The sequence below is a fragment of the Amblyomma americanum genome, chromosome 7, assembly GCF_052857255.1.
Source record: "Amblyomma americanum isolate KBUSLIRL-KWMA chromosome 7, ASM5285725v1, whole genome shotgun sequence".
Taxonomy (NCBI): Eukaryota; Metazoa; Arthropoda; class Arachnida; order Ixodida; family Ixodidae; genus Amblyomma; species Amblyomma americanum.
In genome coordinates this window covers 107,771,360-107,789,345 of record NC_135503.1, presented here as the reverse complement: position 1 = coordinate 107,789,345, position 17,986 = coordinate 107,771,360, and the positions used below count along the sequence as shown (strand labels likewise).

At 45.9% G+C, this 17,986-nt stretch overlaps 1 protein-coding gene across 3 annotated transcripts in view; it reads right to left on the bottom strand.

Moving 5' to 3' along the window:
* The window catches only part of LOC144099466 (protein MMS22-like), a 72,280-nt gene that overhangs the window by 42,678 nt on the left and 11,616 nt on the right, over positions 1-17,986 (bottom strand). For all 3 annotated transcript variants that reach the window (XM_077632791.1, XM_077632793.1, XM_077632794.1), the window contains exons 7-13: positions 14,593-14,695; positions 12,939-13,051; positions 9,742-9,858; positions 7,195-7,270; positions 5,060-5,178; positions 3,541-3,597; positions 83-193 (exon numbers count right to left, since the gene is read on the bottom strand). In XM_077632791.1, the coding sequence (XP_077488917.1) occupies positions 83-193; positions 3,541-3,597; positions 5,060-5,178; positions 7,195-7,270; positions 9,742-9,858; positions 12,939-13,051; positions 14,593-14,695 (696 nt within the window). The remainder of the gene's footprint in view (positions 1-82; positions 194-3,540; positions 3,598-5,059; positions 5,179-7,194; positions 7,271-9,741; positions 9,859-12,938; positions 13,052-14,592; positions 14,696-17,986) is intronic.

Below are 17,986 nucleotides of genomic sequence, written 5' to 3'. Positions count from 1 at the left end.
GAGTAAAAATAAAAAGACAGCCTTGATTTTCAGCCCACAACTCCTCACACTGTTGAAAAACAAACAAAAGACACCCGCCTACCAGGTTCTTGAGGAAGAAGTCAAGCAGCGGCTGCAGCAGGTCCAGGCTGGCTTCCCACACCCTGTGCAGGCTCATGCAGGAGCGAACCACCGCCCGCATCAGCGCCTCCTTCTGCAGGGACAGTGTCACTGAGTGCACAGGCTGGCAGGTGTTGCCCCTGTGTGCGTGCACTGTAACTCAACCATGCGCTCACAAGTCATGCCAAGGACTTCCCATAGACAAAGACAAAAAGAAATTAATAAAAAAGGAAAATGAAAACAAAATAAATAGAAAGAAAAAATAAAGAATGACACTGTCACAATGATGAAAGAGCCATCTGTCTGGGTGATATGCAGCTCTCAAGACTAAGAGCATCAACGCATTTTTTTATTGAACAGTATTACAATTAGCATGAAAGTGTGTCCGCAACTGGAGCACCTGTGGACAACTAGTGCTGCATCACTGGTGCTCCAGAAGGAGAAGAAAGTTTGACTGGGAAGAGTGTCACAGGCAAGCATAGTGTTGCTGTGCACCACATCACTTTTCAGTCGATACATCCTAATTTTGAGTGTATATATGTATACTGTATAAGCCCGTGTAAGGGCCGCTTTCTTTTTGAAAATTCAGGTGTGAATTTTGCACCTACGGCACATACACGCAACCAAAAACATGCATAATCGTATTTTTTTCCCAATTATCTAGTCAAAAACGGCACGCAGCCTATAAACTGGTGCGCTTATAAGACAAGATTTTACGGTATAAACATACATCCCATCCAAATGAAGCATCACTTGCAACTTTGCTTTGTCAGACTTCTCAATGTTTTCAATTGCAGCCCTATGACAACACAGAACTGCAGCCAATCTCTTTTTCACTAGGGGTGCACGAATAATCAAAAATTGTGATATTTTTTCAAATAGTAAAGTATTCTATATTCAATTTGATCTGAATGTTTGGTCATGAAATATCGAAGTAATCATCTCGAGTGAATAACCTTTCTGGAACACCTGCTTAGTGTAGTTTCAGTTCAGCATACCATGGCATGCGCAGCCAAGGTCCAGACTCCATGGACGCTTCCTAGACTTAAGCACCGCATGACTGCATGCCCGTGCGTTTGCTAGAGTAGGCCTGTGCACGCGCGCAGCAGCAGATGTAAGCAGGCGCAAGCGCAGTGCCCAGATCTGTACCTGTCGATGTGTGCAGCCGTGCTTACGCAGGACGACTCTGAGCTGACTGCAGTGGCTGCAGCCACTCTTCTCTAAATGAAATTCGTTAATCAAGCATGATGGCGTGAGCATGAAGGGGAGCTACCATGAGACACAAGGAGATGGGTGGCCTTTTCCAATGCATTGGGCACGTGGTGCATATGCCTAGCAAATGTCATGGAGTCGCCACTTAAAAGCAACAGCTGCACAATGATGCCGTCCCAGTTAAAAGCAGCAGTTACAGGCCCCACACAGAGGGCTCACACCCCACAGGTACATTGGCACCGCAGGTATCTGAAAACGCTTATTGTGCCATTTAGCCTTTTTGTGTGCCCGAAGTATTCGAAATAATCATTTTGAAATTATTCGAAGAAAATAATTATTTGCTTCAAACCAAAAAACCACTATTCGGACACTGCTACTCGGGGCTGAGTTCCCGACTATAAATTTTAAGTGCGCGCCCTTTGTCCGTTTGTCATAGTGGTCAATGGACGTGCGGAAAACCCATTTCGTTGCCGCTCTTTCTTTCGTCTTTTTCCCCTTTATTCCCTCCAATACATGTAGGGTAGCCTACTGGGCATCGCCTAGTTAACCTCTCTGCCCTTCTGTCCTTCCTTTTCTCTTTCTCTGATTAAGCCTGTGTGCTACATAGGCAAGCAAATAAAGACACGAGCGAGTGTTCAGCAAATAAAAGTTAAATCACTGAAATTCAGGTTCTGTGCAACCACAGCGCCCTAATGCACAGCTTGGATTCCGAGAAAAGGCAAGTGTAGCAGGGAACGGCACAGAGTCAGGCGGGCGGATGAGATGAGGAATTCTGCGGGGATAGGGTGGCCACGGCTGGCACAAGACAGGCTTAATTGCAAGAGATATGGGAGAGGCTTTTATCCAGCAGTGGACATAGTCAGGCTGGCGATAATGTTGGTGACGATGAATGCATAACTGTGTGGGCAGCACATGCACACACTTTGTTAAAAGTAAAGAGCACAGGGGGTTGCTTTGCAGACCATGCTGTGTGGGTCATTATGCATTGCTGGCTATCCAAATCTCCTGAAGGTCAGAGCAACTCTTGCTGCAGCCCCCCAACCCAAACTTATGACTCCCAGAAATGCTACAAGAGCCCCCCTACATTGCTTAGAAGCAAATCTCTTGGGCTCTAAACTTTGGCAAAGGATGTACATAATGAAAGAGAAAAAACAGAGGTAGAGCCATATTTCTTTACCAAAGCACCAAAACTATTACACACGAGTGTCAAATGACACCTTTTGTATGGAAAGAAAGTCCCATTTGATAATAAAATAGTAGCAAAGGAAAGAGGAAACCCTCGTAACACTCTCGCAAAAAAAAGCTTGTACAGAGCCAACAGGTCTTATTTTGGCCGCCTGATAGCTAAACAGACAGCTGGAAGGTGCAATAATAGAGCTTTTGAACAAAAACAAGTCTGTAATTTGTATAGAGAAAAGCACTAGGGCCCTACTGACAAGTAAAAATGAAAATGGAGATAAAAAACAGAATCACTGAAACCACAGTGCCAGCTATGAGCACCACTCTCCAATAAAGACATTAGCGGTCAATTATTGATTTGTATGCCAATCAACGGAACCAGTTCTATTCTAAGCTCACATTTGCCATATTCAAGGAAAACTTTTGTAGTTTTTCATCGTTAATAGAAGCAGCTGTAAGAGAAAGCGGGTGAGGGGCAGGCAGGAACTAAGTTGAAAGTAGCGATCGCCAAAGTTTGGTCAGGCACTTAACAATTTCACATAGCTTTAGCAAAGAACCTTACATGAGAACAGAAAGCACAAAAAGAAGGGTTGCAATTAACAAACAAGGCAAAAATGTCACCCAATTTACAACCAGATATGAAGCACAAAAGTTTCAGTGCTATAAACTGGATGTGGAGAAAAGCAGTAGCACTTTTCTTTCACTCACCAATGAATTCCAACTCTGATTACATTGCAATTCCAATTCTATTCCACTCTTGGTTCTATTCCAATTCTGATCCTATTCTGATTACTTCTTTTATTCATTTTTGCTCCATCAGTCTTATAGTCATTTTCATGTTAGCCGAGTCATTCTTAGTTTGTTGTCTCACTCCTGTCCCCTAAACGTGGATAGGGAGAGGGTGGAAGGAGAGGGGAGAGGAAGACTGCTGGCAGGTGGACAGGCAGGCAGGTGTGAAGACGGCAGTTGCTGGGTTCTCGCTCCAACAAGGCTTCTATGCTATCCCCTAAAAAATGAAAGCAAGGAGAGATGGCCTAACCTGCCACTCACCGGCTCAGCTGTCACTGCCATCACGAATCTCTGGGCTGTACTGTAGTTGCTCTTGCCCTGCAACCAAACACACATGGAAACACTACAGACACAGGTACACCAGTGTATACGAAGTTTGCCTAGTTTTCATGAATGTGAAGAAGTTCACCGCTCATTTAACCTTTTGGACACTGAGAACAACACCATCCAATTTGTTTTCTTAATAAGTATCCTTTCTATGGCTCTCTCTGGCTACAATCATGTTTGTCCAGCATCAAAAGACATAGCCTAAAGGAACGCTCACGTTTTTTACCAAAATTAAACAAACATAACTAATGTGTATTATATGGCGTGTTTGCGTATTACAGCTCCTTTGCAATCAAGCCAGTAACCGTCTACAGTTAAAACCTCATTAAGGCGTACTCACTTAAGCGGCAGTTACCGTTTGTTTAGGACATATCCGCATAGCAGTTTATAACGTATCTCAGTTAATGTGTACCTATCGAGCATGTGAGGCTGAGAGGTCTCTCATTCAGCAGCCACGGATTAGTATGCCGCTCCATACAAGGAAACTCCACCACGGCAACACATCGATACTGATATGATGCAGCATGGAACGAGCACGCTTAGAGCTGCTGGCATGCCCGGAGATAGTGCGTTTTCCCCTGCCATTGTCAAAGGCACCCATGCCATACCAGACCACAGCCTCGATTACCCGTTTGCAGGTGCAGCACCACTGTCTGAGCAGTCACAGCCTAAGCTGAGCAGATTTGTCATCACCTTAGCTATCACTTAGCGTTGTCATGTGACTCAGTTTCTCCGCAGTTAAGGCTGGCCGCAGCACTGTCATTTTTGCTCCAGTGCAGCAGCCGCCATTGCACCGGTGAATTACTGGCATCACTGCGTGGCTGATTCGACCCCATCTCATTGTGTTGTATCATTATTGGCGTTGCCATGAGTCTCGTGCTTCCCATGTCCAGAGAGCGACATCACTCCACAGAGCATCTCACGCCAGGGCAAAGCTCCTAGTGTTGACCAATGCCGGCGACGATGCCCGTGAGAGCTCTTGCAGAAGTTTTTGAGCGGGAAGATGCAGTGATCACTGCCGCCTTTTCAGTGCTAAGAGACACGGAAAGTGTAGCCTAGACTTCTCCAGAGTGGCCCAATAGTAGAAGCGTTGCCGCTATCACTGACAAAATGTCGTCCAATGGAAGAGACTCTGACGAGGAAGATGGAGACAGCCATAGCATTGAAAAAACTGTGCGCGCTAAACGTGCTTTGCCTGCTCACCCAAATACCCAAATCTTGGGCCCAATAGAGCAGTTGAGACCCACTTTAAGCGGCTTTGAAACTGCACTTGAAGCTGCGAGGTCACCTCGGCAGGAGACATAGATAACAGATTCTTGAGGTCCCATGCATTTTCGGCTGGGGCCTGCACTTTGCGCATATTTTTTATGCAGTCCCGTGAGGTGTGCCTTAACAAGTTTCACCGTACTGATGGCGATGATGATGACGACGATAATGCTTCTCTTTGTCCCACCTTGACGCCCCAAGTGGTGTCCCTTGTAGCCTCAGCAATGGCACTCAACATCCAGAGGCAGAACGCAGCCTGGCCAGTGCCTTCCACATTTGCTGAAAAGGAGGAAAGGCAGAAGCCACCTGCAAAAAAGCAAGCAGTTCAAAATTCTAGGCAACAAACTACGGCAGTTTAATTCATGCGATACGCTAATACGGTCAACTCTTAATCATTCTAACTCAAAGGCCCCGCCGCGGTGGCTCAGTGGTTAGGGCGTTCGACTACTGATCTGGAGTTCCTGTGCTGTGCGATGTCAGTGCACGTTAAAGATCCCCAGGTGGTCGAAATTATTCCGGAGCCCTCCACTACGGCACCTATTCTTCCTTTCTTCTTTCACTCCCTCCTTTATCCCTTCCCTTATGGGGCGGTTCAGGTGTCCAAAGATATATGAGACAGATACTGCGCCATTTCCTTTCCCCAAAAAACCAATTATTCTAACTCAAAGAGGACCAAAATTTTGTTGCAGCGATTTGCAGTGATTGAACTAAGGGGAGCCTCTGAAACATTTGATGTGGATGGTTTGGTTTATGGGGGTTTAACGTCCCAAAGCGACTCAGGCTATGAGACGCCGTAGTGAAGGGCTCCGGAAATTTCGCCCACCTGGAGTTCTTTAACGTGCACTGACATCGCACAGTACACGGGCCTCCAGAATTTCGCCTCCATCGAAATTCGATCGCCACGGCCGGGATCGAACCCGCATCTTTCGGGCCGGCAGCCGAGTGCCGTAACCACTCAGCCACCGCGGCGGCTTTTTGATGTGGATGGGAATGGGGTGCCAATAGGAATAAACTGGAAGATTTAATATATAATTCTACAGTTAATGAAACACAGACTATTGTAAATATGCACTGTAACATCACTCATGAGATAAACACTTGTGCATCAAACTTCACCCCCCTTTTTCCCACTTTTTTTTTCTTCTTTGAAGGCATTATATCGTATTTACATGATTGTAAGTCGACCTATTTTTCGAAATTTGAAAATCTGAAGTGGGGGGGGGGGGGGGGGGGGGGGGGGGGTCGGCTTACAATCGAAACGAAAGCATTGCACTATAAGTAAAGGCGAGACAAACGAGATATCGGGCATGCTACAGCGTGGTTACATTTTTTCTGCGTGGCTCCGTCGCATCGCTCTTGGTGCTAGCCTTGAGCAGCTCCTATGTCAATGCGCAAAACTGGCACCCCACACGTGGCTGCTGACTGCGGTTGCTGATAAGCGGCGGCGGCCCAATAACGCAATCGCATTCTACGGGAAGCTCAAGCGTCCAAGTTTTCTTTTTACTTTCAAATGCATGCTCAGCACTCAAGGGAGCGTTGATAGTTGATATGGAAGGGCCGCTGTTCCAATCGAGCCGCAGCCCCACTCGGAACGGCAGCGGTGCCGGGGAGTGTCGGTAGCCGACGGAAGAGCCGATGCAATTCACGTGTAGTTTCTCTCTGGCTCTGATGCATTTGACTACTGGCGGCCATGTTTCACAAGTTTTTAATGTAGTGCTTCGTCAGTCATCATTTTTGCTCCAGGTCAGGCAAGCGACCAGCGCTCGTTCATGGCTACATTGAAGATGGCTGCCTTTTTTAAGCCGAAGAAACGAACAGCTGCGCGCCGGGCCACAAGTTCGACATTCGCAACGGGTGATACAGGTGTGGCAGCTGCAGCGTGGAAAATTTTCAGCTATTCCATGTGATGTCACGATGTGGCTGTTAGCAAAGTGCGAGATTTCGCTGGACGACGACGTTAGAACGACGTGCTGTGGGACCACAGCAGTGATTCCGATGGCAGCGCTAGTGAGGGTGATGGCGCAAGTGTGGACGAGTAGTCCAGTGACTATAATACATTTTCGCTTGGAATGCGCCCACGGGCATACCCCTGCGCAGCAGCCGATAGCAGCTGGCGATAAACAGCGGCCACTGGATAATGCTATCGCGTAACTATTCAAGGCCAAGCTTAAACAACCTCGAAGTTATTATTTTTTTTTTTCTGAAATGTGATTTAGGGGTGTTGACTTACATTCGAGTCGACTTACAATCGTGTAAATACGGTAGAATAAAGGTACAACTGGTAGCACACAGTTTATCGCAGCTCAAGCCAGCCACACCTACCAAGATCCAGCTCCAAGTTTCTGTCGGCCTTTGGGCACACCACTTCGAGAACAAAGTTCACATAGCTCCAGAATGTCTGGGAGAAGAAAAGGCAGTGAAAAAAGATTATTAAAGCACCACTGGGTCCACTTCGATGAACAGCCAAAGATACTGCGCAAGTGTTCATTTGCAAGACACGCATAGTAACAAAAGCATCGAGAATGACTAAAAATTTCTGAGCTTGCCATTTCCCTATAGTGAAAGTCAAGTTTGCAGAAAGGAAGCTTGTGGGTGGCAAAAGCTTTTCGTAATGTGGCCCGTCATGCATAGAATGACAAGCACAGCAAAACACAAAAAACACGTGCATTCTACACCTTCCAAGGATTATTCACGCGCACTCCTCTGCACTGAGCACTCTACTCTTATCTTTACAAATTTCATATGCACATGAACAATATCCATATTTTCGTTATTCCGGAGTTCTGTTTGCTTGGAGGCCCCTACATCTGCGGATTCGAAACATAATCATGACAACAAAGGTCTGCGCTAAATTCAATTCAATTACGTCTTAATTCCTTAAAAGGACCTCTTTTTCTGCAAAAGCAGTTCTACTGCACCCCTGCCTTGAATCTGATGTCTGTTGAAGTGAAGTCCCCAGTCCAAGCGAGGATCCTCCACCTTCCAGAAGTACCACCCAACGACCGCCTCCCCACTGCCACCCTCTACCGACCTCCACCAACCTTCGCACTCCACAAAAATTTTCTCGCCTGTGCAAAGCCTAGGCTTAAAGTAAAAGCATAAAAGTATTCCCTGAGGGTACATCAAACTGCTTTCCCAGAACTGAGCATCAGATGTTCGACTGTTTTGCAATTTTTTCAGGGAATGTTGCACGAGGAGTGGGATTTCACCCGAGTGAAAAAAACAAACCATGATATTATTTAACCCTGGAGGTGACTGGTTACATGTAGGCATATGCGAATAGTGTTTTTTTTGGTTCAAAGCAAATTCGAATCGAATAGAAATTTTCTTCGAATAATTTCGAAGCGAATATTTCGAATAATTTTAGCACACAAAATAAATTGAATGGCACAATAGGCATTTTAAAAATCATGTATTTTTCGAACACACAAGGCCATTACCAGAAAAAAAAAAAAAAAAGAGAATCCATTAAGCTTCATCGCACTCATTGAAGCGTGTCGACGTCCTGCAAAGGGGGCCATCGAAAATTGGGGAGTTGGCCTGCATGCAGAGCCAACACATTTGGGAGGGTGTGAGGCCTATTGTGAGACCCCTCAGTGCTGGTCTTAACTGTGATTGTATCGCTGCGCAACTAAAGCTTTTGAGCGACGACTCCATGAACACCAGCTAGCAAGTATGCAGGGTTCTCCATTAGGGGTAGCCAAGTTTCACTGCAGCGCTCCCACCCACCTTTCCAACCCTATCCCACCCAGGCCCCTATGGTGAAAACGCAGTGCAAAGATGACACATGGTTACAAAACATTTATTTCAATGTGATGATACTGCAGCATGTACAAAATATTATTGAGCAGCAGTCTTTATTAGTATCGTCAGAAAATCTGCATGGCCATAACCCTGCACTTTAAAACGACGGGACCGGTCAAAAAGAGTTAATGCATGGGGGAAACTTGGCAGCTGCATTAGATGACTGAAGTGAAAGCGTTGCCCCCCCCCCCCCCACCCCCCCCCCCCTCCCCTCCACCATGCGCACGCCTATGCCTGCTAAGCGTACGCACTGCGTGCCCATGTCAGGTATCGGAAAAGGGCACCTGCCAAAATGTGCCTTGTGCTAGCTTCCTCTCGTGCTCACGTCGTCGCACTTGATTCAGGAATTTCACGCGGAGAAGAGCGGCTGTGGCACCTGCAGTCTACTCAAACATTCCACGGAGATTAAGAGAACCGTGCGCCCTTCGATTAGAGCGTGATCTGCGGCTGCTATGGCGATCCGATTCCGCGGGCAGCCACTACGCTTGCGCAGGTCGCCCTGAGGATGTCACAAGGCGCCAGCCAGCTGCTCGCACCCCTGCTCCCTAGGGACCAATCAGCGCATCTGCAGTGGCGGCGCACGGAAGCGTACCGTTAAATCTCTCTACTGATGCATGCCACTGAGCACGGTTGCGGCAAGTGCACACCGTGGGTAGTGCGGCCATGGACACCTGACAAGTACAGGTCTGGGGTCCATTCTTGCCAAGGTTTCATGAAAGAGCGAGAGGACGATAAGGGGTGAAAGTAATACACAAGTAACTGCCCACAATAAATGCCATTGTGCAAACAGTCGGACCGCAAGCAAAGTGCTCCACCTTCCTTATGAACTGCCAGCAAAAGGTGTGCATAGACTTGACCCCTACTGCCCTCGAAAGCTTAAACACTGGCATCACTGCCCTCAATGTACTCCTGCACATTGCCATCCGTGCATCCAACCTCCATCAAGGTGCAACCACTGCTCAAAAACTGGCAAGTGACAATGCAGCCTCAAGAGCAGGAAACAAAGCATAGATCCATCACCATGGGGGCTACACAAGTTACGAAAATAAGAAAAGATGGAGAAACCTCTTCAGCGTAATGGTCGTGCCTCCGGCCAATGATGTCGGCCACCATGGCCCAGGCATCAGGCACGCAGCTGCAGGGGAATGCTCCACTGCTCTCCTGAGGTGCGCCACTTCGGCCCTGTTCAGAAAGAGCGAGCGAGGCAGGGATTATCAATTCATTCTCGCCCAAGTCCAACTGCCGAAGGTGCCCACCACTGGTGCAGGACACAAAACAAGGCAAGGGGGACAAAGGGCAGATAACCAGCACAAATCACTGGCAAACATAAATGGAAACTTCTTCCATCAAAGCAGCTGCACTGACAAAAGAATTTCAACAATCTCAAATAAACTTAAACACGCTTTACTACAATGTCTAATGTTCCATATTTCTTTCACAATTTTATTACCTGGTGTATTCACATGAAATGATGCTCCCAGTCATTTTTAGCACCGCCTGCTTTCAGATGGCCATATTTAAGAAAAAAAAAAATGCCCAGTACAATCTAGATGCAATTCAATTCTAAGCACCCACCCCAAGTTCAAGGCTTTCCGTGACTAAAAAGTATGGGTTGGGTGGTTAAGTCAGTGTAAAGAAGATACTACTTGGTTGCCTTTCTTTCCTGTCTTTTCTCTTCCACAGCTGCAACACATCAAGCCAGGTGGCAGCACACCTGGCCCTTCATGTCCACTGGCACACGCACACTAGCGGCCAATATGTTCGTACTATGAAACTTCGTTATGGTGTACCTTGTGAAACCATGGAAAAAAATTATGTGGAAAGTGGCAGTACGCCCCAACCGATAACAGCCAAATAAAATATACCGTATTTACTCGCGAAATGGAAGCACTTCTTTTCCAGAAAAGCTGACATCAATTTTGGGGCAGGAAAAAAAAGTTTCAACAGACTTTTTTGGAAGGGTCGATATTTCATATCATACATACTACCAACTTCCTTCTGTCATCAACAAACGCACGCGGACGGATGCATTCGTGCTGTGCCGCACGCATCGAGATAACGCGAACATGCTGAACACCAGCCCTGAAGGCCAGGCGCACGTTTTTTAAGCAAGGTTAAAAAAACAGACAGGACGGTGACCAGTGCGTAATGCAAATGACTATGTCTTAGCATACTGCATACAATGTCTTGGCGCTCTGCCAAGTTCGCGGAGCGCGCTGCGCTCTCCCCTTCTCCCCCTGCTCCTCTGGAAAGAGCTCTCCTCAAAAGATAAACAAGTGGTGGTGTTATCAGCGGCAGGCAGCATCTCGACGACGCGCTGCCAAGAAGTGTGCTGCGCTGCCCCCTTCCTTCTGGCAGGAGCTCTCCTCAAAAGATAAACAAATAAGCGCTGTTATAGGCGGCCGGCAGCATCTTGGCGTGCTGCCATGGTCTGCGCTGTGGACGGTGTGAAAACTGAGGAACCAGCTACAAAAACCTAAAGGCTGAAAAAAAAAAAGAAGTAACTTCTGACCGACAAAAGTGGGGGGCGAGTTCATTATGCAAGTGGGTTCATTACGCGAGTAAATACGGTATCCACCGGCTTGGTAAAGGATAATACCTGAGTGATTCAATAAATAAAGGCAAATGTAGAAAAGCTTTTATGCAAATAAGACCACAGATAACTGTTATTCATGTCCGCCGCTGAGGCAGCCTACAGCTACTCGTGCAGCCTTAAAGGTACTTAAACTGTGTCCCAGCTGCTCTGTTATGGCCCACATTTGGGCAAGCAGGCGAAGGCCATGTCTAGTGTGCATACAGTTTCTCCAATTGTGGGGCCTGTTGCCTTCAGCTTAATCATTGGCATTGCTTGCATTGGATGAAGTGTTACCAGTGACAGAAGCAACAATGTCGTTATCGGACCATGGTGGAGAAGCCTCAACTATATTGTCTATGTACCTAGATCACGCAGAAGGTGATAGTTTCCGTAGCATTTTCCCATTGCAAAACTTCTGCAAAGGGTCCTTCACAGGTGTTGCTAGCAGTGGTCACCACTCGGAGCTCTACCTTGCGCTGCGAGATGCGCTACACCCTGACACGTAATGTGCTCCACCCTGACACGGGATGCGCTGTGCAGTGATATCACTTGCAACAACGCAATGAGATGGGACCAAATCACAGCCGTGTAGTGATACCGGTTAGCCTGCAATTTGGCAATGGCGGCTGTGGCGCACAGAGGAAAACGAAGGCTAGATCCCGCCAGCCTAAACCGCAGAGCCACCGTGTAATGAAGAAGCCTGGTCCCCTGATAACTATAAGGGAAAGCTGCAAAATGGTGTGGTGGAGAGGTATCAGGCATCAGGGGGATAGCAACGGGATAAGCGAGCACTTTCTTTCCCTTCCGGGTGTGTCATAGCTACAAGCACGCTCACCGCATGTTGTGCCATGTCACCGGTGTGTCTCTCTTGCCATGTCACCGCAATCTGTGCATTGGGACCATCAATGAAGTTTCCTAGCAAAGCGCAGCGCCGTCCATGGCTGCTTTACAAGAGACCCCCTCAGCCTTGTACACAATGATAGGTACATGCTAACCAAGGCATTCACAATAAGCCACAACGATGAAAGCAGGCAGCGAATGCATGAGGTTTAATGGAAGCCAAGTGTGGGATTTCAGAGGCCACATCATAGGCGGAACTACTGCTTAAGCAAGTGCACCTTAAGGAGGCTTTACTGTAGCTGCACATGGTAACGGTATGTGGTAGTAGTATACAGTAGCACTGTGCTAAAAGCACTTCTCTTTGAAGCTACTCACTATAGCACACGAACTGCCGCGGTGGATCAGTGGTTACGGCGCTCGGCTGCTGACCCGAAAGACACGGGCTCAATCCCGGCCATGGTGGTCGTATTTCGATGAAGAAGAAATGCTAGAGGCCCATGTACTGCACGATGTCAGTGCACATTAAAGAACTCTGGTTGGTCGAAATTTCCACAGCTCTTCACTACGGCGTCCCTCATAGCCTGTGTCGCTCTGGGACATTAGACCTCCTTAAACCATCATTATGGCACTGAAAAGCACATCATGCCTGAAGAACCAGCTGGCAGTTCGTGCTGCCCCTAACAAGCATGCACAGTACAAGCTGTTACCAGGGTATTGGTGCAATGCATAGGTGAAACATGCACACTTCCTCCTGAACAGCCAATTTGCACAAGTTATAGAAATTAAAGTGAAACTAACGGGGCAAAATCAAGAATCACCGACTCGTAAAAAACAAAAGAAAGCGCACCTGAAAAAACCGGGACGAGAGGCAGCAGAGGTCCGACAGAAAAAGCACTGCCACCTGGGCTAGCAGGACATTCTGGCCAAAGCCACCCAGATCGCAGAATGAGACCTCCAAGCCTGCATGCCATGCATCAAACACGCCACAATTACTATGCCACTGACACCAGATTCAACTCTGACTCTTCTGTTTGCTTTGCCTTTTGGGAACAGGTCAAACCAGCAGGGACTGTGTTCTTGGAAGACTGCTTTAGCCTAAACTTTTCACTTTCACGAGATAACTACATCCACCGTCACAACTCACGATAGTGAAGACCCTTGCTAACGTCATCCCACTTCATTATGCATTCGCCTGCCAGCAGTGAGTTTGTATAGTGGTCCTGGACACAATTGTGAGCAGGGCTAATACAAAATTTTGAGCATCAAAAACGAAAGACAGCAGAAAACACAGGGCCTATAAAACTTTTTTCCGTTGCCAATCATGCTGTGTGCTGTACTTAACCCTCAGTGCTCCAGATGCAGTACGCATAATGTGCACCCCCAAGTCTCTGTACCTTGAGCCAGGCTTTAATGAAGGGTGGAGTGCCATGCAGTCGTCAATAAATCTGTCCGTCATTGACAGCCTCTTTGCTCATATCTCACCTACATTCCCTGCACCAATTATTTTTGTGGCTCTCCACTCATCAGCCATTTTTTAATTTTCTTGAATGTGGTGTGACCCAAGCAGGCCCTTTGAATTTACTTGAGATACCCTATGGCTTCATCGCGTGACTCGGCAATCCAGGCCACACAGCTTAGACACGCAACATGGCCTAGTGACCCAGGACAAAGCGAACATGTTAATTATACAATTTATTACTCATTCCAGAGCACTATAAAGACTTTAAATGTTATGGAGCACCTTGAGAAACACCCGATTTCCTACGCCCACAAACTATTAAGAAAGAAAACCATGTGATTATGCAGTTTTGCATCTGGATTGTAGTGGTCATATGCATGAATTCCACAAAAGAAGCTCACACGTTGGCTGCTGTATGGTCAGCACAGCAGACTATGAGCAGCTTAGTTTCCAGAATCATGCACGGCCACTTCAGCCCACCACTGCATATGTCCAGGCATGCTCATTGCTTTGCCAAAGCTACATGCAAAGTGCGCTCAACAGAACCTCATATAAAGTATGCTACAAATAAGAACCATGCCTCTTGTTATTTCTTCTGTCTAGACCCATTGAAATATGAGGCTTGTCACTTGTTCACAGTCAATATCTGAGCTGCTTTTATCTAAGACACACGCAATAGCAATGCAAGCCAAATGTGCAACTGCCATGTCAATAATTCTCCAGGAAAAAAAAGCACTACGTCGCACGTCCTTGCCGTAGACCACTAGGTGGGGTGTTTGTGAATGTGGTTTGCAATTTGTCAAATCATCACCACCGTGCTTTGAAATGAGTAACTAAAAATTTACACAATTAATCTTGGCTACTCGATTGGCAGAGTAGATGGAATGCTACGACATTCGCAGCAAAGCAGCCTAAAACACGTAGCTGGCTTTAGCTACATCTAACATGACGTCTTTTTTTCTTTCAGCTAAGTCATGTGGCACTCCCCAAGACAAAACAAAAAAGAAAACGCACACAAGGCATGCGCAAAAGTGCCGCTGACCTCTGAGCAAGTGGGATGAGGTCACAATGTCAGCCACATGAAATGCAGTCCACCATGTCTCGAGTGCAATGTGGAATCGCCGGTTATCACTGAAACGGCAGTGCTGTGTAACGAAGAAAAACAGCAGCAGAAAAAAAGGATTTGGTCACAGTGCTCATTTTGCAAGATACAGATTGTGTGCATTAATTACACACAGGGCCTTTCATTTTTGAGCAAAACTTGACTTTTTACCTGGTTGCTGAAACCTGAACAAATTTCCTAAAAATTGGGCTAAACCCAATTTCTACCCAAAACTGCACAACATCTGCGGTAGGATACAACTTTAAAAAAGAAAAACGGCAGTTGGTCACAACGGCTCTGGTCCATGGTGTCCTGTATTATTCTGCTGACCAATCACAACAGTACACGAAATCGGCTTTTTAGACTACGTCAATGACAATGCCGTTAAAGGCAGCACTTAATAACACCTGATTTTAGTTGCATGTTTTCTTCTCTCTAATAATGCAAATAAGACATTAGTTTACATGGATCACCAGGCGGTACAGTAACACCTCGTTCATAGGTTAAAAAAAAAATGCGGGAAAAAACATATTACTTAAAAAAAACACACAATCCAAACTGTCCAATTTTGGAGAATGTTGAATGAGGTACAAGGGCAACTACTGACATTTCACTTCATAAAAAATGTCGATTAGCATTTCTTGGCGACAGCTCCTTTTTTTAGTGCTCGCAGAATTCAGTCCACATTTGTGTTGTCCTTATCAAAGAACAAACTTCGCAATACATCCGGCCGGTCAACAGAAATGGCGAACAGGAATCTCTTCAGCACTGTTTTCTCGTTTTTATTATGCTTCTGCAGTGTTTATGCTCTTCATGCTGCGTTCACCAGACCCAGCCCGCTCGTACATATGCCCCTAAGCGCATCGTTGTAGTTCTTAGATGTTTCACCCCCTTGCCCCTAGGCCCTGCGGAGCCCACTGAATTTCTCCTCTTGATATTGCTTTCCTGTGGAACAGCCTTCTCGCATGTCAGCACACCATCTCTCTCTTATATTTTATGCTTCGCCCCTTCGCAACCAGGAACTGTAGAGAAACCATCATAGCTTTTGAATGCCGCTACACTCCGGCTCCATGTCGCATGCCCCAAGGTTCAGCCTACTCATATATTTGCACATCCATGGTTGATCGTTAAACGAGTATAGACACCTAATTTTGGTGGCATGTTTTCTTCTTCACAATGATGCGGAAAACTCTACTACGCATGAATCGCCATGCGATATTCGCCTATGGCCACTAAATAATTTATAATAGAATTTTTTCTGTAATGCTATTCCGATTTCGGTTTCAACAGCAGAACGATGGATATGACGTCAAAGAGTACTTTTGTGTCACATGAGGCATGGAAAAACGTCCATATAATTGCCGCTTCATCATTATAAGTTACTGCAGTGCTGAAGCCAGCCTTCCTCAAGAGCCGGAATGACAACGAATGTGGAAGCAACGATTATATTGCAGTTTTTTCGTGCCTCACGTGACCTGTAGGTACACAATGATGTCACAGTCCTCATTCGTCTGTTGAAGCCAAAACCGAAACAGCACGAGAAAGAAATGCGATCATAAATTATTTAGCGGTCGTAGAGAATACCAGGTGGTAATCCATGTATAATAATGCCTTAGGAATCGTTACAAACAAAAAAACATGCACCCAAAAGTTAATTGTCTATACTCCTTTAAAGGTATTATAGGGCTAGAATTTAAAAAAAATTTTGAGCGTACGTAGTGTCCAGGAAATCGTGTTACTTGGGAATGCATTAACTGGAAGAAATATAAAGCAACTCTATGGGACATTTCTACTGCTTGCGGTTCTGAGCATGTGAACCAGGAATGTATCAATGAGATTTTACTGTATTCGCCTATGGCCGATAAATAATTTATAGCTGAATTTCTTCTCTAATGCTGTTTTGGTTTCAGTTTCAACAACCGAATGATGGCTGTGGCATCAAAGGTCAGCTTAGGTCATGTGAGGCACAAAACAAAGTGCAATATTGTTACGTGGCAGACAGCCAAAGAAAGAGACGCGATGATCGATGGCAATGAGATGTTTTAATGGCTGCTGGCCTAGCGCGAGCGCTTCTGCCCGAGCCACTGCACAGTTCGTCGTCTTCTTTGGCACAATATCATCACTGATACATCGTTTGTTGTCATTCCAGATCTTGAGGCAAAATAGCTTAAGTGTTGTAGTCAATTAAAATGACATATGAGCGATCATGAACTTGAAGGGACCATGAAAATTTGTTCGTCTGATATGATGTGTCCCCAGGAAGGATAAATGAGCATGCAAGGTGTGTCGAAATGTCTGTTACATAACAAGAATAAATAAAGTTACCTTGAGTGATGAGATAATGCAAAAAAGTGAGCGTAATATATGAAATGAGCTGAATAGTGACGGTATAAAAAAGCTCATGTCATCATACTTGACAAAAGCACTGGTCCTGTTTCTTTTTTTTCGCTGCTTGTTATTCTCTCTCTTCCGCAGTGACCAATATTTGTGTTTTTTATTTTCCCAATGGCTTCAAGCACACCAAAGGTGCCAAACTGGCTAGCCATGTGAGATATCTGCGTTGTGAAAAACCCATGCTGCAACGCCGCTCTTAAAATTTGGCTTCCATCTAATTGTGCAAGTGCCAAGTCGTTTAGCAGGCGTACCCTACACCTACACACATTTCTGTCTGCCGAAGGCAACACGCGACAAGTGAAGTGCCAGTGACAACGAGGTCACATTCTGTACAGCTCCAGAGGACATAGAACAGAAAAAAACTAAGCAATGGTAAACTTAGGGCTTTCTACAATGAGACTGAATTGTGCATGTTATATACAAGCAGGGGATTGCAAGCTGGGGTTCGGGGGAGACACTGTGGGTCATAGACGCTGTTTAAGTTCGTCTTAAACCGCTGTGGCACAGCGTTTTCAAACTTCATTCAAAATGTTTAGAGGTGTTTTCACGAAGTCAGTGATGCCAGCTGCAGTTGAAATCCCTGCTGGACAGAATGGTAGGGCCATTTCTTGCAGCAATATGGCTTGTTTTTGAAAAACAAGAAATAAAGATGGACGTTGAGAAGTTTTATGGCCCGCCAAGGAGGACCTTTCTGGTGCTGCAACTTCTATCTTCGCTCATGCGGTAGAATGTTTTACTAAAGGACACTGCAGCTGAGTTTTCTTAGCGGAAACAGGTTTGGATGAAAAAGACTAATTATTTTGGGAAAATTGTTTGCTACAATTCAGTAAGCACGGAAAAGTGTGGTGTCCATAAATTTCAAAAGTTTTGGAGCATCATTTTTTTTAACGTCACTTTTTTAAAATTAAGTTCTATGCGTACCACTGTATTTGTAATAAGG